The sequence below is a fragment of the Pogona vitticeps genome, chromosome 1, assembly GCF_051106095.1.
Source record: "Pogona vitticeps strain Pit_001003342236 chromosome 1, PviZW2.1, whole genome shotgun sequence".
NCBI classification, from domain to species: Eukaryota; Metazoa; Chordata; class Lepidosauria; order Squamata; family Agamidae; genus Pogona; species Pogona vitticeps.
The window spans coordinates 313640699-313663910 of record NC_135783.1 but is presented as its reverse complement, the minus strand read 5'-3'; the positions used below and the strand labels follow the sequence as shown (position 1 = coordinate 313663910).

General features: G+C 39.8%; 1 protein-coding gene across 1 annotated transcript in view; it reads right to left on the bottom strand.

Annotated features, from left to right (window-relative positions):
• Positions 1-23212, bottom strand: part of AKAP6 (A-kinase anchoring protein 6) — a 335833-nt gene that overhangs the window by 268762 nt on the left and 43859 nt on the right. The window contains exon 2 of the mRNA XM_020788446.3: positions 9085-9442. Coding sequence (XP_020644105.3) covers positions 9085-9408 — 324 coding nt within the window. The 5' untranslated portion in view covers positions 9409-9442. The remainder of the gene's footprint in view (positions 1-9084; positions 9443-23212) is intronic.

Sequence of the window (23212 nt, the reverse complement as noted above, 5' to 3'; positions counted from 1 at the left end):
GAAGGTTGGAAAGAGGGTTAGAGAGCTTGTGGCTTGGGAATTGGACCAGGAGGGTCAGAGATAGATAGGGAGAGTTAAAAGAGTGATTTGAGTGAACCAAGCCTTGTTTAATATATGTGATTCACTTCCTGTGATTTATACTGCAATTCCCAACTGAATATTAACCCCACCCTGTTCAATAAATTGATTGTGTTTGGCAGCACAAGTGTCCAGTACTTAACTGATGTTAAAGAAATAACATCTGGTGGCAGTGTGAAGAGGAGGAAGGAGCGTGAGCCTTTGTGAGGAAGAAATAAAACAGGGGCCACAAGGGCAAGTGCCACAATAATAATAATAATAATAATAATAATAATAATAATAATAATAATAATAATAATAATAATAATAATAATAATAATAATAATAATAATAATAATAATAATAATAATAATAATAATAATAATAATAATAATAATAATGATGATGATGATGATGATGATGATGATGATGATGATGATGATGATGATGATGATGATGATGATGATGATGTATCATCAAGTCAATGTTGACATGGTGACCCTTTCCAAGGTTTTTCAGACTGAGATTACTCAGAAGTGATTTATCATTCCCTTCTTCTGAGAACACTCTGTGGATTGCCTAAAGCCACACATGCAGGCTGTACTTGCAAAAGGCCCAGAGGGGAATCAAACTCCCAACCTCTGACTCCACAGCCAGATACCTAAACCTCTGAGCTATCCAATCAACTCCCAAGGAAAATCCATGATGGGCGGGGACCAACAAATCCTGTCAAACTGCTAGAGGTTGCTCTTGTATTTCCTACAATTAAACAATTTCTAAGCCCCTTTCAGTTCCAATTCAGCTCAGAACTTGCTCTAATTGACCTCTTTTAGCCTGCCAAGTTTCAGAATAATCCTGAGTTACTTCTGAATAAAAAATGTAGGATTACTGCCCTCCCACCCTTTCTGCTTGTAGTGGCTTAATGCAGTTAATTAACCAGCTTTAAGTAAGAACCACCCTAAAGAAATTGGAGTCATTCTGTGAAAACTCAGCAAGCATGCCTAATTCAGTCATATTCTTTTATCGGAGTGAAAATAAATTATATATCTCCAAGTTACTCCAAGTGCTATTGCATACCATATTTTTCGCACTATAAGATGCACTTTTCCCCCACAAAACAGGGGGGTGGAAAGTCTGTGCGTCTTATGGAGCGAAGAAAACAGATTATTTTTTCCTGTTTTCTTCTCCTAAAAATTTGGTGCGTCTTATGGAGAGGTGCGTCTTATGGAGCGAAAAATACGGTAATTTTTTTAAAAGAGTGAAATAGTTGATTTAATTGGACCTTAAACAAAGGGAAAATTAATTCGGTCCATGTGATCCAACTTCTATCTTTCAATATTTTATGCATCTTTCACAGATCCAGCATGATTGATTTATAAATACAATCACTGCATAGATAGACTGCAGAGCAATCAGATGGGGGGTATGTGGGGTAGGAAGTATCTGGGGTAGCAAATGTATAACTTCCTATGCCAGCCTGGGGTCACATCAGCAAAGCAGATGGTAAGGTAGCTTGCTTATTTATTTATTTATTTATTTATTCATTCATTCATTCATTCATTCATTCATTCATTCATTCATTCATTTATTTATACATGCTGTTCCTAATGTTTCTGGGTTTTGTACCTCTGATGGTATTATTTCTGAAATTGGCAACTGCTTATACTACTATGTGCAATTTCTTGATATTGTTCCCAAAGCCCCAATGATGAAGGGGACCACTGAAGTGTGCTTCATTCACAAGTGAAATGTTTCGATTGCCATACTGTATCTCTGTATTTTGTTAGTTTTTCCAATTCCAATTTTCTTCAAGTCTGGCATCTCCTGGAATTGCAATGTAAATTATCTAGACATTTCTTCATTCTATTACTACGATGTCTGGTGTGTCAGGTTCAAGGTATCTATCAGTTTGGATCTGGAAATCCCACAAGATCTTGACTTCATCATTTCCTAACACTTTTTCTACCTAATGTTCCCATGGGTTTTTGGAGGCTGGCAAGTTATATTTTTTTGCATAATGAGGAGTTCACTAATTTTACCTCTCTGTCATGTCTAATTTCATAATCTGTGCAGTCTTTGGACATTCACAGATGAGTTGTGACAGTTTAATTTTTTTCTCAGAATAGTCAACATTTGCTGTTAGCAAAAATTCCTTGAATCTTGGCTTCCGTAAATTAATTTGAAGTGCTTGTTCTTGTGCAGCAAAAATCAAATTATTTTAGTAGTAGTAGTAGTAGTAGTAGTAGTAGTAGTAGTAGTAGTAGTAGTAATAGTAGTAGTAGTAGTAGTAGTAGTAGTAGTGGTAGTAGTAGTGGTAGTAGTAGTAGTAGTAGTAGTAGTAGCTGTTATCGTAATCAAAAATACCAGGCAGCCAATCGAAATTATAAATTATAAAAACATTGACTGGTATTACATAACATATACAAGTTTTTACCAAAAACCTACATATCTGTTGAATATTCATATAGTATGTGTGCTGTTCCTAATATTACTGTTTTTGTACCTCTGGTGGTGTTATTTCTGAGATCTGCAACTGCTTACAATATTATTATTTTGATCTGCAAGGTAAGACATAGAAGTAAATGTGACTTTTTTGATAGAGTCAGCATTTACTGTTAGTACTAATTCCCTGAATCTTAGCTCTTGTCACATTAGTTTGGAATGCTTGTTCTTGTGCAGCAAAATCAAGCCCTCAGTTTCTTTCTTAATGGTTCTGTTTTATGCATGTCCATGCTGAATTATTATCATGTTTTCCAACAATATAGTGGCTTATTTTTCCAGCTGTTTAATTCATTTTCAAATTGTTGTTTCTTATACTGAGGGTTTGTTTCTGTTGTTTTCAAAATATTCTTCATGTTCACCACCTTAAGTAATTTTCTCTACTTATAATATAATCATTTAGGCTTCTTTTTTCCTCCTCTACTACCTGTTGTATTTACAGTAATCCATGGCCTCCAATTTTTCATGGTAAATATAATCTGTCCACTTTTTGAATGTAGCACATGATACATGCTCATTAGTTTCCATGTTTTTCAATCCATGCGTCCAATCTGTTATTTCAGATAGGTGTCTAATTACTGGGACTGCCTATCTGTCTATGGTTTTGATTGTATTTCCACCATTCAATTTTGATTTTAAGATTTTCCGCAGTCTTTTGATGTATTCCCTCTCTGAGAATTCTTTAACTTTTGTGTGCAGGATGTTATCTGCTTCTAGTATTCCAAAGTATTTTTCATTTTTATCAATTGCTTGTGATTTTATAATATCACAATTTTTAAACTTTATTCCATCCTGTTTTTGGATCTTGCCATGTTGTTGTTGTTGTTATCAATATCATTATCAGGGAACACTTCAAGAACACTGTCTACAACACTGCCTTGTCCACCTTCGGCAAGAAGACCAGAAAGATGGCTGACTGGTTCGAAGCCCATTCGGAGGAGTTAATGCCAGCCATTGAGGATAAGAGAAGAGCTCTAGCAGCATACAAAGCCTGTCCTAGCGAGTACAACCTGCAAGCTCTTCGAGCCGCTCGTAGCCAAGTCCAACAGGCTGCCAGGAGATGCTCCAATGACTACTGGCTTCAGCTTTCCTCTCAGATACAGATAGCAGCGGACACAGGTAACATCAAAGGAATGTATGATGGTATCAAGCAGGCCTTAGGTCCATTACAGAAGAAATCTGCTCCCTTGAAGTCTACTACAGGTGTGATCATCCAGGACCGAGCACAGCAGATGGAACGCTGGGTGCAGCACTACTCCGAGCTATATTCCAGAAAGAATGTAGTAACCGAAGAAGCATTAAATAACATTGAGTGCCTGCCTGTCTTGGAAGAGCTGGACAGCGAACCAACCCTAGCAGAAATAAATGCGGCCTTGGATTCCCTCACCTCTGGCAAGGCACCTGGAAGGGACAACATCCCTGTTGAAGTGCTGAAATGCGGTAAGGAGATCATCATCACCGAACTGTATGAAATCTTTTGTCTCTGCTGGAGGGAAGGTGGAGTACCACAGGACATGAAGGATGCAAACATTGTCACGTTGTACAAGAACAAAGGTGACAGGGGTGACTGCAATAACTACCGTGGTATCTCCCTTCTTAGCGTTGTAGGGAAGCTGCTTGCCCGTGTTGTGCTGAAGAGGCTCCAGGTGCTTGCAGACAGAGTCTATCCGGAATCACAGTGCGGATTTCGAGCAAATAGATCCACCACTGACATGGTATTCTCCCTCCGACAGTTGCAGGAGAAATGCAGGGAACAACAACAGCCACTCTTAGTGGCCTTCATAGACCTTACAAAAGCATTTGACTTGGTTAGCAGGGATGGCCTTTTCAAAATACTTCCCAAGATTGGATGTCCACCTCGTCTCCTTAACATCATCAGGTCCTTCCACGATGGAATGAAAGGCACTGTAGTTTTTGATGGCTCAACATCAGATCCCTTTGACATCCGAAGCGGAGTGAAACAGGGCTGTGTCCTCGCACCAACACTTTTTGGGATCTTTTTTGCTGTCATGCTGAAGCATGCCTTTGGAACTGCAACAGAAGGTGTCTATCTCCGGACTAGATCAGATGGAAAGCTCTTTAATCTCTCTAGATTGAGAGCAAAGACCAAAGTCCAGCTGAAATGCATTAGGGACTTCCTCTTTGCAGACGATGCAGCCATTGTTGCCCACTCTGCTGAAGACCTCCAACAACTCATGAACCGTTTCAGCAAGGCCTGCCAAGACTTTGGACTAACAATCAGCCTGAAGAAAACACAAGTCATGGGCCAGGGTGTGGACTCACCTCCCTCTATTACCATCTCCACACAAGAATTGGAGGTTGTTCATGACTTTGTGTACCTTGGCTCAACCATCTCTGACACCCTCTCTCTAGATGTCGAGCTGGATAAACGCATTGGGAAAGCAGCCACCATGTTCTCTAGACTCACAAAGAGAGTATGGCTCAATAAGAAACTGACAACACATACCAAGATCCAGGTCTATAGAGCCTGTGTCCTGAGCACACTCCTGTACTGCAGCGAGTCCTGGACCCTTTGTGCCCGGCAGGAGAGGAAGCTGAACACCTTCCATATGCGTTGCCTACGACGGATTTTTGGTATCACCTGGCAGGACAGAGTTCCAAATAGAGTAGTCCTAGAACGAGCTGGAATTTTCAGCATGCATACATTACTGAAACAGCGACGTCTACGCTGGCTTGGGCACGTTGTGAGAATGGCTGATGGTCGGATTCCAAAGGATCTCCTATATGGAGAATTAGTGCAGGGAAATCGCCCCAGAGGGAGACCACAGCTGCGATACAAGGATATCTGCAAGCGGGATCTGAAGGCCTTAGGAATAGACCTCAACAGATGGGAAACTCTGACATCTGATCGTTCAGCCTGGAGGCAGGCAGTGCATCACGGCCTCTCCCAATTTGAAGAGACCCTTGTCCAGCAGGCTGAGGCAAAGAGGAAGTCACAAAGGAAGCAAAACCAGGGAGCTGGACAGGGGACAGATTGGATTTGTCTCCAGTGTGGAAGGGATTGTCACTCTCGAATTGGCCTCCTCAGCCACACTAGACGCTGTTCCAAGTCCTCCATACAGAGCACGATACCATAGTCTTTCGAGACTGAAGGATGCCTACATGAGACATCAGTATCAGTATTTTATGGCCAACACTTTCGCCTTGGATTCCTCTCAACTGTTATGGAAATAAATCATGCCAGCTTGTAATTATTTTCCCAGCTCTAGGGTTTATGGGGATGGTTTGAGGGGCTTCAGATTCTGTAGATTAGAGAACTATATGATGAGAACACTTCCTTTTGGACTTTTTCACAGTGTGCTGCACAAACACTTGGACTAGTCATTTTGCCAGCCTACATAATCTGAACAAGTGAAGGGAAAAAAACCCACCTAACACAAATACTCCACTATTTGTCAAAATAGACAGATATTTTGATATTATAGATGTCTTTCCACTGAATTATGCATACCAGAAAGCTTATAAAGTGGAAATAGAGGACCACTTTGTACATTTGCAAGGCCAAGCATAGAATACCATTGAGCTATCCAGAGGCTGAAACATTTATGTGCAGAGCAGTACTTGTCCTGAGGCCAGGAAATCATTTCTATAATTATCATCTATTTTTGTATCCATTATTTATTCCTGTAGCAAAGTATATTGCTCTGTCATGCCAGCTTTCTCAGCTTCTTCACGGCTGTGCTTATATCTTTATGGAGCCAAGGTAATGTGCATATTTGTAGTGGCTAACATATCCACTAGTAAATTATTGAAGAAGACTTTTTGAAATGCAGTAAATATTTCTAGATCAGCAGTTTTCTTTTTTTGCTTACAAATAAACTTAATTCAGTGCCCGCCTGCCCAAGGATCACAGTTTTTATACTCCGTTTTCCAGCTCAGAGCCTCTGAGTGCCAGTCATGTATAGGAAGTAGCCAAACCAATAAGATAATAAAGCCATCTCACTTTATATTTATGTGTAAATATGTGTTGCCAGTGTCATATGTTTGTGTTGTTGTTGATATATTCATATATTTAGACAACCTATAGTTTTAAGCAATAACATTTTTTCATCATCATTATGTCAGAAATACAGAATAGAAAGGGACCCTATGGATCATCAAGTCCTGCCACTGTCAAGAAGGCACAGTGGGGAATTGAACTCCTATCCTCCACAGCCAGATACCTAAACTACTGAGCTATCCCGCAGTTCTAAACCTCAGACAAGACAATGTGTTTGCAAGGCCAGTACTACCATTAGACAGTCTGAGTCTTCGGCTGGCCCCCTAAGACTCGGCATTGCTACTTCCGTCCAAAGGCAGCAGAGCATTTAGTTGCTTTACTATAATTCTGGTTTTTTTTTTAATCTGGGGAAAACATTTGTAGGATTTTCTGCCTTATATGCCAAAAGAGGTGTAGGAAGTAGACGCCAGTGTTACATATCATGATCTCGCCTTCTCGGTCTGGTTGTGTGGGTGGTGGGCTTATGGGTGCCATATCCTCTTTCAAACTTAGGTTCAGTTTATACATATACAATGTTGTAAAGTTGCTGAATCCTGAACCAAACTCCACCATTTCACACAATTGGTAAGGTATCACAGTTCTAATACTCCCACATGTGAAAACAAATGGCACAGAGACAAGATGTTTCTAGCCCAGTCCACTTCCTTCTCTTCTACGTTTCTGCTTGTAGGAAGCTTTTCAAAAAAATAGTCCATTTAGCTAGTGATCTTTTGTGGCATCTACCACACCAAGGGCTAAATCCAATTGTTAGTTCTAAAACGAATACACTTCAGTCTAACTCTGATTAGGATTAATAGTTCCATTTAACTCCAAGAGTCTGCCATCTTGGTCTTAGGGCTCTTCTCCACTTACAAAGTGGGTACATGCAAGGGAACAACCTTAATCCCTGTTATTGGTGAGTTAAGAATCACATACCTATGATGTCTGCTTTTGAACATTAGAATTTGCACAGATTTATGATTTTTCAGAATTTGTAATTGTATGCAAGTCTGCATATCCTTCTACATACAAATGGGCAGTGCACAAGGAAGGCATGAGTTTCGGGGCAGGTCAGCAGTGGCCAGGTTGATAATACTGCCATATTTGTTATGCACTCAAAGAAGAGCCCTAATCGATGAAAAAGAACTGCTTATTGCAGCCTCATCAAGCTATTTGTGTCAGTCAAGATGAGACATTCATGCTGAGGAAGGTTGGCATTATGGCAGTCAGGCAGGCAAACATAGCAGAACATGGGAGGTAAAAAAGGGGGGGCTTGGGAGATACAAGACCCCACTGCTGCCCATGCAACACCTCATGCCTGACTTGCAGTTATTGACAGCAAAGCTAAGTGAGATGTAAAAACAGGTTAGAGTGGGCAGGAAGAACCATGCCAGATAAAATAAATATAATAAAAAAATTCTGTAGTCTATCTTCCTTCCCACTTGAACTCTGACTAGCCTAGTATACAGATCAGAAACTTTCTGATTCAAATTCTAACCCATGTGGATAGTTAGGGACAGCTTTAAATTCCTAACATTGCCACCACCAGTAAAGACTTTATTTATTTATTTATTTATTTATTTATTTATTTATTTATTTATTTATTTATTTATTTATTTATTTATTTATTTATTTATTTATTTGTTTGTTTGTTTGTTTGTTTGTTTGTTTGTTTGTTTGTTTGTTTGTTTGTTTGTTTGTTTGTTTGTTTGTTTGTTTGTTTGTTTAACTTATATGCCACCCACTCTACCCAAAGGTCTCTGGATGGCTTACAACAATTCAAATTCAATTAAAATACAATAAAAGATAAAATGATTAAAAATACAAATAAAATTGCTATCAGGACCCACAGTTTTCTCCATTCCATGGGCTTCAATGGCCTTCCCATGCAAAAAGGATTCTAAGGGAGCTTTTGGACCTTCTGTGAGGCGATCAGAAATTCTTTATTAAGAATTCATTATGTGAATGCCATACCCATTCGGAAACTGGCAAGATCCTGCTTACATTCAGAGACAGAAATATTTGGTGTGCCTCTGCACCGAATAGAGAAGAATAAAAATAGAGAAACAGGCTGATTATATTTTATGGGGAGAAACCTATTTAAGCTTGCAAACCAAAGGCTTCTGGAAATAGGAGCATTAACATCAGTTTTGCTATTCTTCACTTTTGCAGGACATTTATCCAACAAGCAGGCATATGCCAATCCCTAATGCAATGAGTTCATTTAAAATACTTCTGCAACAATTGTAATTTGTAGGTGTTCAGAGTAACTTTTACAAGTTTTGCTACTGAGTTACTGATTTGCTACAACAAGCCAGGATCACACGATAGATCTCCCGTCCCCATTGCATAGGGTAGTAGATCTGTTATTGGCCCTCAGAATGAGAGTTTGTTCACAACAATGTTTAACAAATGTAATGAAACAGCCATTGTGTGACACTCCTAGTTCCCCTGTCATTACAACCAGAAAATTTTGATAGACATCTAAAACTGAAAACTGATAGGTAGATAGTACTGTTTAAGCTTACTTTCAGCTGCACCAAATGCACATCCACATGCTTGCTGTCCGAGTCCTGCTGAACTGAGTATGTTAGATCTCTGACTCTTTCTGATGTCAACCGTAGCCATGTTTCAATCTCAGGCAAGTGGAGGACGATCTTCCAGTCAGCTCCCGTATGGAGAGGGGGAGGCTTTTCATATTGCTGACTAGAATCAAGATCTTTCATTGTATCTTCACCACCATCTTGTTCAGTGGTAGGTGTCATGTTGATGACCATGGGGGATGCATCAGTAGGTACAGAATCCAGCTCCTGGGGGCCAATGGGGGAAAGTGCTACTTCCATGGCTAACATTGGAAGATGTAGACCATAATTCTTCCCAAGTTGGCTGCACATACAAAAGGAGAGAAGGGCAAATGTTTTAAAATCAAGAACTTGATGTGACCCCACACAATCCTCAACTCCACACCAAACTCATGCACTAATTTATCCATTACTTCAGTAACTTGGGCAGATGTAGAGTCTTGCTTCATTTATGTAGAAGGAGCATGAAAAGCAAGTTCTGTGCAGTGAGGAAAAAAAAATAACAGTCTGCATCAACATAACCCAAATTAAACTTCAAGAATAGTGGCAATATGTACAAAACATGCCAACTAAATTGATTTGCATTATTTATTTTACTTCTGTTGGCCATGATGAGGGACAAGGAACTTTAAGACAAAGAATCCATGCCCTCGGCCAAAATAAAATAAAATAAAATCTCACTAACATTATAGCTCCAGCTATTTCATTTCTTGCTTATATACTTTGAACTACATTTTAATCGTATGACAGCTATAAATGTGGAAGGGAAGCATTTAAAGAAAACAGATTTCATTAAAACATGAGCATACTTTGGATACAAATACTAAAAGCTAGCTTGGATACTAAAAACTGAGGAATTCAGCATCACTCTGAAGTACAGTAGTGCCTCACATTACGATGTTAATTCGTTCCAGCGAAATCGCTGTAGAACTAAAACATCGTAAAGCGAAATAAAAAAGCCCATAGAAACGCATTAAAACCCAATTAATGCATTCCTATGGGCTTGAAACTCACTGTTCAGCAAAGATCCTCCATAGCATGGCCATTTTTGTTGCCCGTGCAGCGAAGAATCCGTCCCAGAAAACAGAGGGCGGCCATTTTTTTACTCGGCGGCCATTTTGAAACTGCCGATCAGCTGTAGGAAAATCGTCGTTTTGCGAGAATCGGTTCCCGAAGCAGTGAACCGATCATCGCAAAGCGAAATTCCCCCATAGGAAACATCATTTTGCGATCGCAAAAACTTCGTCGTTATGCGATTTCGTCGTAAAACGGAGCGCTTATCTTGCAAGGCACCACTGTATTGTTTATTGTAGGTTATTGTGCCAATAAAAATCGGACAACACAGAAAGAGGGTTGCTGAATCAGATCAAAGGCACGTATAGTCAAATGTTCTGCTCCACCCCAGAAGTCACCAGATGCACTTCCTCTGCAGTCAGGAGTCCAAGTTCAGTGACACCCCATTTGAAAAGATTCAAAATAAATTTTGAAAAAGATATTAGAATAGGTAATTCTAGTCCAAATGACAAACCTCTGACATGGTGTAAAAAGACTATCTGTATTCAATAGCAGAAATGTCTTCAACTTAACAAATAAACCTCAGTACCTACTGCCATTATATGGTAAATGATTAAATAAATAAGAACTAGGAGGCCAGAAGGAAATGTGATTTAGCAACAACATTTGTTCCAGAACATGGTGGTGCTCCAGTGTTATTGTCAGGAACCACACAGAGAAGAAACAGATCATACAAGTGAACCCCACCCCTGGTCTCCTCACCTGTATCCAGCAGAAAAGTCTGAAGAAATATTTTAAGTATGTTCAGCAAGCTATCCTCTGAATTCTCCCCATGACCAGCAATTCTAAGCAATCAGGCTAATTGATTGGGTCTATATTTGATGCTGAATAGAAGTAGAGGAAAATCTTCTATACTGACCAATATTGCTATTTGGTCCTTTGAAAAAATCAGGTAAATTTATGTTTCAGTGTTGGAGAGGGGAACATCCAGCCATCAAAGAACCAAGTAAGCGATAGGCAAAGGGTGACAAAATGCAACAGTGTTCTCAGAAGGATAGTGACTTTGCTCCATCCCATGGCTTAGCTTATCATTTCTTTTAAAAACTAAGTGAGTGTGCTTCCATGATGGAGTGCTAAAGCAAGAGAATATCTGGCTTTTAAAGTAATAACAAAGAAATGATAGTCATAACAATAATCCTGGAAAAGTTTTTTTAAATTTGCAAAACCATATTGCTTATTGCCATGGGACAACTTTAGAGTCTTTGGTCTGAATCTAACTGGTTTTCCCAGGAAGAATGGATCCCTTGACTCAGTACGATTTTCCTAAGTGTTGACTCAACAATTGATTTAATGAGTTTATTCTACTGAACTTAAGTCAGGCCTGGTATCTGGGCAGCTATATTTCTGTAGAAGCTGCCTTGTGGAGAAAGAAATTCAGTTTTTAATAATTAAAAATAGATTGACATGTGCTAGAGAAATACAGTTTCACCGCAAATGAAAATCAACCTCAAAGATGACATACAGTATACGGTTATATGCAGCAAGCTGGTAACAACTTCTTTGTGAAACTCTGGGAAAACATAGCATGTTTATAATATAGTACTGCTGTGAGTAAAGCTCACTCAAGTCTGTGGGACTTACTACCTAACCCCTTTGAATGATTAAATTCTACAATGGGACTAGCATAATGTGAATGTTGTGTGGAAATAAATGACACATTCATCTGTGACAGATATGCAGGTTGTATATTACTGATGAAAGGAGCTGGTGGCAAAAATCCCTACGAAGTGCTTATTGAGCATATCTGCCCCAACTGGTCATCACTAGCAGAGGTCGGTTGTAGAAAATAGAGAGGATCGCCACATTTCATGTCAAAGTGCCATGCTTTTAGCTGCATCTTTGAAAACTACTGCTCCTCAAAATCTTTGAAAGAAAAATCCTTAGAAATCTACTTCTTCGATAGATCTTTATTTCTGAAGATTATCTTCCTTTTTAGCATGTTTCTGTGCCAATTAAAAGTTTCCAAGTGGGTGCTTCTGACCTGGAAATGAATCAGCACTAATCCCTGTCCATTTGAACAATCCAGAACAACATAAACAATGCCTTTAGAAAGAATTAAATTAAAAAATGGAAAGTCACGCCACAAAGCATGGTGACTTGCTATTTTAACTGAAACCATTGGCACTGAACTGGGTATTTTTGCAGGCTCAAATGGCACGTCTGGATAAGCCTTAGATTTTGTGGTTCCCAGTTGCTCCAAACCACTTTATCATCTGAGAAAATGTTCTATATTTGAGAATAAAGAAATAACATTAGTCTTAATTATTACTTGAATTATGTGATAAGGAACTATATTTTATAAGGAAGTCTATTTTGATGATGAAGTCTATTTATTATTTTGAATGAGGAAGTCCATTTTATTATTTTTGATGAGGAAGTAAATTTTATTATTTCCAATAGATTCTTAATGTCATTGCTTTCTAATAGCTGTATTTTTTTAATTAAGCCATAAAATTCCCTCGTGCTGATATAAACACAGCCTACTGGCAAACTAATCTCTCCTTCCCAATCAGTATTTAGCAAAAATTCAGGGATTTTGGTACACAGCATTTACTCAGTGCTTGTTTGGTCTTCTTATACACAATAAAATGGACTCTACCAATCTGTTCCAACACAAAGGGAACACAAAGAACAAAGTACAACATTTAAAGTTTGTTTCTAGATAAACGTGTGGGTTTTTTAAAAAAAGAGAGAAATCACGCCTTTAAGGTTCAGTGCAGATAGTTGCAGATTTCATTTTAAAGTAGGCAAGGATTCTTCTGAGCCTCATTAGCCTAAGATAATTAGTGACCTGATTTCATTTCATCACATTCCAGAGCCTGCACACATACTATTGATAGATTCTGCCACTGTTACACTAGCAGCAATTACAACAAAGTCAATCTTGTTCACAGCCACGGCGCATTACTGTCAAGTTCACTCACCGCAAGCAGGAATGCTGAAACTATGTCATATATCTGTTTCCCCAAATGTAATGAAGACATTACCAAAACAGGTTAGTGTGTGCATGCACACACACACACACACACACACACACACACACACACACACACACACACACTACAGCTTTCTAGCCTTCCGCTTAAATTGTACATTTGCTTGAAAGAAGAAACTGCTGCACATAGAAATTCTTGAATAATTACACCCAGTCCATTCTATGGTTGCGCCACAGAACTAAAAGCTGCCAAAGCCCAGGTACCTAACCACAAAAAGAAAACGAAGATCTCTCACACACATTCCCGAGAGAACTGGCATCATCAGGCAGCGTCCTCCCCCTGTTGTCATTCTTCATAGTAATCTCAGCAAGTCAGGCTCCACCTCCGTGTCCCTTCTCTTCCTCTGCCCACTGCTGTTCTCCTTGACTGCACCAGGCAACTGTCATATCATCTCTCAGTGCCAATCTATAAAATCATGCTGGCAAGAGGGTGTAAATATGAGTTCAGCTTGTGCGCACCTTTTCAAACAGAGATCTGCCAAGGGCTTGCTGTGAATGCATTTAGTGCTCTGGAAAAAAAATCAGCTGAAGACATAAAACATCTCATGGGTGGTGTTTCAGAGAAAGAGTCAGAGAAGACTAACACATCACGCTGCTGGAGTCCTGAGATGGAGGCAGAGAAAGAAATGTTGGCCATTGCAACAAACAGTTACCATAAGCCCTAATAGACTAAGCAACCACTCAAAGGGATAATTTAGCCATTTCTAGTACTGTATCCTCCTAATACATTATTATCTCCTGCAGCAAAATGGATTAAAGGAGGCATATTCTGCTGCTCAATAGGCTTCCTGTCCTAACTCAGAACTCTGTGGTCTGATACTCCAATTGTCTGACAGCAAAACACAAGCTCTGTATGTTCATTCACTTTATTAATTAATGTATTTAATAGGTATATTCTGCCACTTAGAAAATGTATTGCAACAATTAAACCCAATTGAACCCAATTGAACTCAATGATGTTACAACAATATATATATAAAAATAAAACAACCTGCAATGTTGTAATAAAATTAAATAGGAGCAAAAAGCAGTAACATTAGAACTGCCTTTGACTTTATAATCAGAATTCAATAACACCATAGTAAAAACAGTCCGAAGTCAACTCTTTAAAATTAGGGAAACATTACAATATGAAACAAATGTGTTAGGGAGGCATTTAAAGCCATTTAATATGAGCCCCATAAATATTTATTGGTATCCCTTAGTTGCTCTGACTAAATTTACTGGGAACTGTGCATCATTTAAAAAATTGTTTTCTTTTTAAAAAAATCAAAACAAAACATTAGCAATGCAACACTTCCACTACAGAAAGGGTATCATTTTTAAAAAAGCAGTTTTTCCCTTTGTCTTGTGTCAAGGATGCTCATATTGAACAGAACATTTAACTGGAGATGTGCAGAAATATGTCAAAATGAACTGAATCAGAGGTATCAGTGTTCTTTTGTGGTACCCGTGAGGAAGAACAAAGAGCTCAGATGAATTAACAGGATGAACACACCTATGAATTCCTCATGTTAAATCCAGTATCCGTGTGTTGTGATTAGGAGTGGGGGAGGAAAAGCTCAGGAAGATGCTGCATTGTTGGAAAAGTAGAAGAAGACCATAGTCTTTACCTTGTCTTTTCTGTTGCAAAGTCACTGGTTAAATAATAGAAAACTATGCTATGGCCAAAGCACAACTAATTACAGATCTGGGAAAGAGGTAGTGGTGACGGGGAGAGATAAAGGACACCAGGTGTAAAGAAGCACAGGTTCCCTGCATTGCCCTTTTAAGAAGGAATCAGAGAGATTTGTGCCCATGGCCCTTTTAAGTCTTCACTCAGTCTTTTTCTTGTGATTGTCTTAGGTGATGGGCACTTTCTCCAAGTAGCTGAAAAAGGGGGGCAACTAAGAAAGTGAGAAATAAAATTAAGATAGAATACCTAGACAGCCTCTGCTTATTTGGAAGTCCTTCTGCCTTGCCTATCGTGTTCAGCCTATGTTGCTATTTAGATGGCCCCATTGATGGGAATGAGGTTTCCCAGAGTCCCAGATATGCACAAAAGCTGGCACAGCCTGAAAAGAAGATTGGGTTGGCAAGTCTTTAGTGATGTAAGCTGCCTTGGGTCTTTTTGGGGAGAAAGGTGGCATAGAAATATTTTAAATAAATAAATAAATAATCTCTCTAAAAGCAGATATGGAGGTTGGGCAGCAATCTGTGTGGCCTTATTTGAGCACAGAGTGCTCTATTAAGGGGAGCGAATACACACCCCTTATTTTTATACCTTGTATCTTTATACCCTAGACTAGACATGGGGACGAATATAAAAATGACTTGCGATATTCAACAAATATCCATGATTCATCGGATATTTGTTGCTTTGTATTCCTGAGGTCCAGAGACCCTGACGAATAGGAAGCAACAAATATAACCCTTTTATATTCATCCATCTATTCTATCCCTATCTGCTTATGCCCCAAGGGATCAGCTGTTCCTCGGGGGCAGAAGCAGAGAGAGGTTTTCCCTTCCGACGGCTTGCTAAACCCTGCCCAAAGGGAATGCCACCCCCTGTTTAAAAAGTGTGTGTGGGGGGTTTGCTTTGCTCAGGCTTCCCCTGTCTTTCTATGCCCCTGCGGCATACAGAGGGGAAGCCCAAACAAAGGAATTCTCCCACTTTCTTTGCGAAGAGAACGGGGATGGAGAATCGCTTTGATCCCCTGTTGCACAGAAAAAGGAAGGACGGGGGACCCAAGCAATACCCTTTAGATCGCTTAGATCAGGCTACACTCCTCTTGTATCCCCAGAGGGGCATAGGAAGATGAATGAAGGGGGCCCAAGTGACCCTCCACCCCCTGTCTTTGCAAAGACAGTGGGGGTGTGGAAATCGCTTTGATCCTGCTTTGATCTTTTCCCTCCTCTTCCTATGCCTGTGTGGCATAGGAACACTTGAGCTTTTTTTTTTAGATAGCCCCATGGGCTGCCTTAAAAAATGGTCAAATGAACTGACAAATTGATTCATGGTTTATTGGGCAATGGAGGGGCAATTCATGGTCCGTGGGTTGTCAAACTTGATGAACCATGACAAAGCCCCACGTTGGCACTTTGTTCTCATCTCTACCCAAGATCTTCATAACCCCATCACAAACTGATGTATACAGAACATGATTACAGTCCAAATAATGAAATAATGGCTTAAATTATTAAATTCAGCCTACTACTCTGACATAGCTGTTTCATTCTGGTGCGGAACTGCTTCTAAGCAGCCTCCAATTACCTGAGGTTTCAGGTCCAGTACCTGAGACTAGGCACTTCAGGATGTGACTGGACAGTGAAATTTATCGCAGTCTGGATTGAACTTGACAGAATCCCTTAAAAGTTTGGCCTGAAATTTAGAACAAACCTTGTGCAAGGATCCCGGCAGCCACACACAAGGATTGGGCAACTTGGGGACACGAAGCCACTCTGTTCCTCTAAGTGACTCTGTTTAGCCTCGTCCTTCCCCACAGCTTCCAGGCCACTGGTTTCTCTCCTGTCTCCCCCTCCACAGGGAGCTTGGCAAAGCCGTTGTTACTGTTGCTGTGGCTATTGTTGTTGTTGTTGCTGCTGTTATTATGCATTGCTAAATAATATATCATGTTATTGTTTTGCCATCAAAGTGAAACAGCATTAGATAGTAAACAAAAAGAAAAAAGAGAGCCCCCTCAAATCCACGCGACAGAGTGAGCTCCTGTCGCTTGTCCCAGCTCCTGCCAACCCAGCAGTTTGAAAGCATGTAAAAAATGTGAGTAGATAAATAGGTACCACCACAGTGGGAAGGTAATGGCATTCCATGTCTAGTCACGCTGGCCACGTGACCACGGAAACGGTCTACGGACAAATGCTAGCTCTACGGCTTGGAGACGTGGATGAGCACTGCCCCCTAGAGTCGGACATGACTGGACTAAATGTCAAGGGTAACCTTTACCTTTACCTATGTTTTACTCTCACAAACACCTTTCAAAAACACAATAGAAATAATGTTTCAGTTTGTGCTTCTTTTCTTCTTGTTTAACCAATTAAATGCTAATAGTTCAAGTTCAAGATTTTCGTCCTTATCTATATATGGTTTTGGACCCCATTACTTGTTCGATTGTCTTTCCCCAAGATCATCTACCTGCTCCGTCAGATCTTCTCAGACCATGCCTCTCCAGGTTGCCAAGTGAAGGACACCAGGAAAACATCCACTAGAAGCTGAACCTTCTCGGCTGTGGCACAAGGCCTGTGGAACCAGCTGTGCCTGGTCTCCATCCCTGACTACCTTCAAGAGGCTGCTTAAGACGCAGCTCTGTGTAGAGGCTTTGGCAGCAACCTCATATGAATTTGCCACTTGCCCTGCCTGTCCTATGATGTGTAACATCTGTGCTGTCTTGACTTTGTGATTTTTTTTAAACTGACGTGATCTGTGTTTCTTTTTATTTTTTTAAATATTACTCTTATTTGATTTACTGGCATTTCCGTTTGATTTCATCTCTTTTGTGAACCACCCAAAACAGTGCCTCACACTAATGGGGTGGAATAGAAATTGATGAAATAAATGAATAAATCCTGCAAAATACAGAATCTGTGCATGAATCATCAAGATTTTAATGGACCTTTCCACTCACACATGGCTCCATTTTCAGAATATGCTGATTCATCTATACATTTGTCTATTTCTCGGCAACAGTAATCGGTTCACATCAGAAAAAAAAGTCATTAAGTATGTTTGGGTACAGAGGGAGGGAAAACAAATATCGATCAGTGTTGGGTCCACTGGATAGTGTGAATGCTAATAAGCTCTTTATTTTACTTCCTCTCTGTCATATATTGTTAAAATCAGCCTTAGGCACTATAAGCAGCCATCTGTCTATCAGGAAAACAATACAGTCTCTCTTCCTGAGTTATTAAAAATAAAAGCTGAAAAACAGCATTTCATTAAACACAACCTCCTGCTGAATTTTAAATGAAATTATGTAACAGCTGATGCCAGAGAAAATTATTTTTGTCCTGATTTAAATCTATCCTTCTTTCATGTGCAGCTTACTTTTTCGAAAATCTGAAAGGAGCTAAACTCAACAACTCTGGAGAGGGAGCAAAAAAGAGGATATGAATTTTTTCAGACCCCAGGTCATTAAAAATGCTATATTACATACATTCTTCAGAATATAAAAATATTGAGACTGAGTCGGGCTTTTCTTTCACAACTTCATAAATTATGGTTTATAAAGCTAGAAACTATTCTGTGTGCTCTTTTGTGTCTCCCCCCCCCCTCACATTTTGGCTTCATTGCTTTACTCCTTGCTTGCATTAAACTAGAATCCCCATTAATACTAGTAAATTAGCCAAGATGGATGGATAGGTCTGGTCTGGTAGTCACAGGGAATTCTGAGGACTTTAATACTTATCACAGAAAAGGTGTTGAAGCCAGTGGACAAGGAGGAAGGGGGGGGGGAGGAGAATACAAGCACAGTGCTTCTTTCTGGCTTCACAAACCATAAACCAGAAAGACAGAGAAAAACATCTAAACCCCATTATTCGTCATTTAATATCCCACCACGCACATAGAAAATATTGTATTGAGAGGCATATTCTGCAGCAAAACATATAGTATAGGCCACAGTTCTATTGCAGGTTCAAGCCAGGATGTTCATTCTTCCAATTCTTCCATGGGGAGAGGAGCTGACACTCAGGTCTGGACATAACGACAGGAGTCTGAACTTCTTTTTGACACAACCAACAAAATAACTCCAAACTATTCTAATCACTTAAGTCCTCCTTTGGTGCACCCATCAGCCAGATTCCAGGCAGCACTTAAGCTGAGTGTGCTTCACCCTCTCTACAGGCTTTAAAGCTGTCCTCACTGCTGCCCTCTTTTATGGGACAAAGATGTCATTAACTGAATGGCCTGCACTGCAGCTTCTCAGTTGTCGGAGGCAATTAAACCATCTCTGCCTCCTCCCGTTGTAGTTATGTTAGAGCAGGAAACAATGGGAGTGGGATCAGCATAAGGTTGCTGGTGCCTTCTGCGAGCTATGGCATCCCTTGGCCAGCTGAAACACAAGACTTGGAAAACCACTTTAGGGCCACCTAGGGCTCTCTTTTGTCACCCTCTTTCACCTCTTTCTCCTCCTCAACTGCCTGTTGCTTCTAGTCCCTTCTACTTTCTTCCTCCTCTTTTATACTTTTCCGTTCTCCTCCCTCCTTGCTTGATCCTCCTGAGTTCTGACTCTCATTCTGAGTCTTGCTCCCTCTAGAATGTTCCTCACCCTTTCGATACTCAGGGCAAGGCCTTCCTGTTGTTTTCTCCTCCTCCACAGAGGACTCTGGCAGGGTTGTCAGCTTCATTGTCTTTGCCATGGCCACCTTCCAGGAAGAAGGTGATCCTGGGGCTATTACTTTTGAGATGGTTGTGTAGAGTAGAAGGCATGGTAGCCAGTCTGACAGTGGCACAGTTCACTTGCACAAATCATGGTCCCAAAATAAAAGTTTGTGTTCACCTTCTGTTTCTTAATTATTGGCAATTTGCCACAATGGTTTATGCAATTAAAATTACACCAGCTTAAATTCATAATAGGATTCTGGGGACGAAATCCATTTTCCATTTGATACATCTGTGGCTAGAGGGTAAGCATTTAATTTTTTTCTTTTGTGTGTGTGTATTTTATAAGAATTTTGAACTGGAAGTTATATGACAGAGCAAAGTGGGAATGTGCAGGGTGTATTTTATACACAGGTGAACAGTTTATAGCATTGATGTTTTAAAAAACAAAGAAACCTAAAATGGATATTTTGATAAGACAAAGAGTGAGTTTTAAAATTTTATGTACAGTGAAAACTCACCACCTCCAGGGGTAATTGATTCCGTTGCCGTACTGCTCGGACAGTTGAGAGTTTTTCCTGATATTCAACTGAAATCTGGCTTCCGGTAGCTTGAGCCCATTATTATGTGCCCTGCACTCTAGGATGATTGAGAACAGATCCTGACCCTCCTCTGTATGACTGCCTTTCAAGTATTTGAAAAGAGCTATCAAATTTCCCCTCAGTTTTCTTTTCTCAAGGCTAAACATGCCCCTCTTCTTTCAGTCTTTCCCCACAGAGCTTTGTTTTCAGTCTCCTGATTATCCTTGTTGCCCTCCTCTGAACTTATCCAGGTTGTTGGTGTCCTTCTTAAAGTGTGGTGTCCAGAACTGGACACAGTACTCCAGATGAGGACTAACCAATGCTGGGTAGGGGGGAGCAAGTACTTTGCAGGATTTGGAGACTATAATTCTGTTAATGCAGTCTAAAACAGCCTTTTTTGCCTTTTTTGTAGCCACATCACACTGTTGGTTCATATTCAGGTTTTGATCTACAACAATTCCAAGATCCTTCTCACTTGTAGTATTACTGACCCAAGTATCCCCCATCTTGTAACTCTGCATTTGTTTCCCCACACACACACACACACACACACACCGGTGTGGAACTTTGCACTTATCCCTGTTAAATTTCGTTCTGTTATTTTTTTTTCAGCCCAGTGCTCCAAAGGGCACAAGTGTTTTGGAAATCCTATATTGTCCATCCCTAGAGTAGAGGTTCCCCATACAAACCAGAATAGCGGAAAATCATTCACCCTCAGCTGCTTTGGTCAAATGTGAAGCACTGTAGTCGAGGAAATCTGTCATAAAGTACACACAATTCAAGGGCGGTTTATCTGTCCCACTTGGGGAGCAAGAAAATGAATGGATGGAAGTGGATCAGATATAATAAAAAGCAGTCTTACTAGTATGTTTACTCTGTTGGGACAGTTTGCCTTGCAGAAAGGCGTTGAGTATCAAAGTTCACACTTATTTCTCAAGAGAACAGACCTGTTGAGATTAGAGTGTTTCGCTTCAAATTTCCCTTGCAGCACAAACTGCTCTTTCTCACTGTGCCTCAGAAAATAACAGAATAACTGGGAAATGTCACAAAGGCGGGAAAAGCAGCTTTAGATATGCAAAGCAAAATTAATAACTTCTCATAAGATTGACAACAGCAACACAATATTCTTTAACTGCTAATTCACACATTAGATGTTGTCACCTTTTAAGTATGTGTTGTTAAATTTTTGTAGAAAATGCTGAGAACAATAAAACACAGCATGACATGTCACTTTTGACCCATACTGTCCTAGTCATGCTCCTCTTCCTGTTTTTACCGTTATACTAGCTGGGGCAATATACTGTTATTATGAACATTTTTGTTTTATAAATCTGCTACTTCCCTTAATAAAACTTTCTGCTTATAAAATTGCAGGAGCCCTTACAGGAGGGTTGGGGAATATGTGACCCTCCAGATGTTTCTTGATAGAGCTTCACTGTTAGTTTGCAGTCCAACAACATCTGGAGGGCTGCACAGCCCCCACCCGTGCCTTACAACTTCAAACCAACTGGGTTTTCTAAAAGAGGTTTTATTTAAGCTTTCTGTCTTTGGCCTCTGCTCAGGTTGATGGATGTTTATGTTGCAGTTAGCTAGTTCCCAGGAAGTATAATGATAGGTAGTGGCTCATGGTTCTAGTTCTGGGAGTGGAGGAGGGAGTCATAGGTACTTGCGGCTCACAGCAGGAAACAGCTTCCTTGCTCTTGACTGTTAACTTCCATTCCCATTACTGCTTTTCTAGTACAGAAAGCAATTGGATAGCTAAGCTTCACAATATAAATGATTTCAAATCACAAAAATAGCTGTATGCCAGGAATCATAGAGCCAGAGAGAACTAAAAGAGCATATAGTCTAACCCCTGGCTCAGTGCAAGGAATAAAAATCCAGACAATCCATACCAGAAGGCTGTCCATCCATTTGTCTTCTTAAAGACTCTCAGTGATGGAGAGTGCCCCCCATCTTACAGTAACTGAATTCATTCTCAAACTGCTTTTACTATTAACATGCTTCTTTGTGGCTGATGGTTTATAGTTTAAAGTTTACACTTAGTTTGAATTGCTCATAAGCTTGCCTATTGACTGTTATAATAACAGTTTTGAAGATAACAGATATAAAGAAAGCATGGTGTCAAGTTTTTAAATTTTATATGAATAGAGTGCTAAAATAATTGAGGGGATTGTGAAAAATCCTGAAAATGTACTTTCTGTTTTTAAAAAATGAGGCTTTAACAGCAGTATACCAAGAATCATCACAGAACAATCAACCAGCTCTCCAAAAGCAAGGTCAGTGAAAATAACATTACTTCGCAAAAAAAAAAAAAAAAAAAAAAAAAAAAAATCTGTTTCATAGCCAGCTAACACTGGAGCATCAACATAAATATTGATATTTCAGCTTGGCTTGACTATGTTTCTTGGACTCTCCAGATTTGCTTGCAATGATTACTAGCCTATTTGATGTTGACTTTTTTGATCATCTACACGTGGCTTTACCTAATTCTAAGGTATTTTTAGACCTCTGCCTATTATTGCACATCCCTCTGCCTGCAAAGACTTTGCTCCTAGAACCAGCCTGCTTGAGAGCCTGACAAGGTCTTGTAGTGGTGATGATGAGCTAGATGGCTCCAGAGCAGCGATTGATTCCTCATTCAGCAGCAAAGAATGTTATAAAGGTCGGTGAGGGTAGAAAAAGAAATTATAGGTATCATATGAATGGAAAAGTTAAACCCTTCTGTGATAGGAGATTCTCAAATATCTGGGGATTTACAAATTAGCTAGCTTTGTTTTATTATTGGTCTTCAGGACCTAAGTACAGGATTTCTTTGAAGTCTGATTTCTTAAACCTGAAATACTGCCACACTCACATGTCTCCAACACTAAAATGCTTTCAGGTCTAATCACAGACTGTCTATAATGTTTGCTTCAGCCCTATGTCCAGGTCAAATGGTAAAATATAGTTAATACATCATTAGAAACTTCCTTAAGAGATAGAAATGTTTGCTAATCCTAGCACCATATTTCCTCAGGTCTAATAACTATAATTGTGCACCACCAATTTGATCCTGACTTATGGTTTCCAGGGTTCTCTAGAATATGCAAAAATGGTTTATCATTC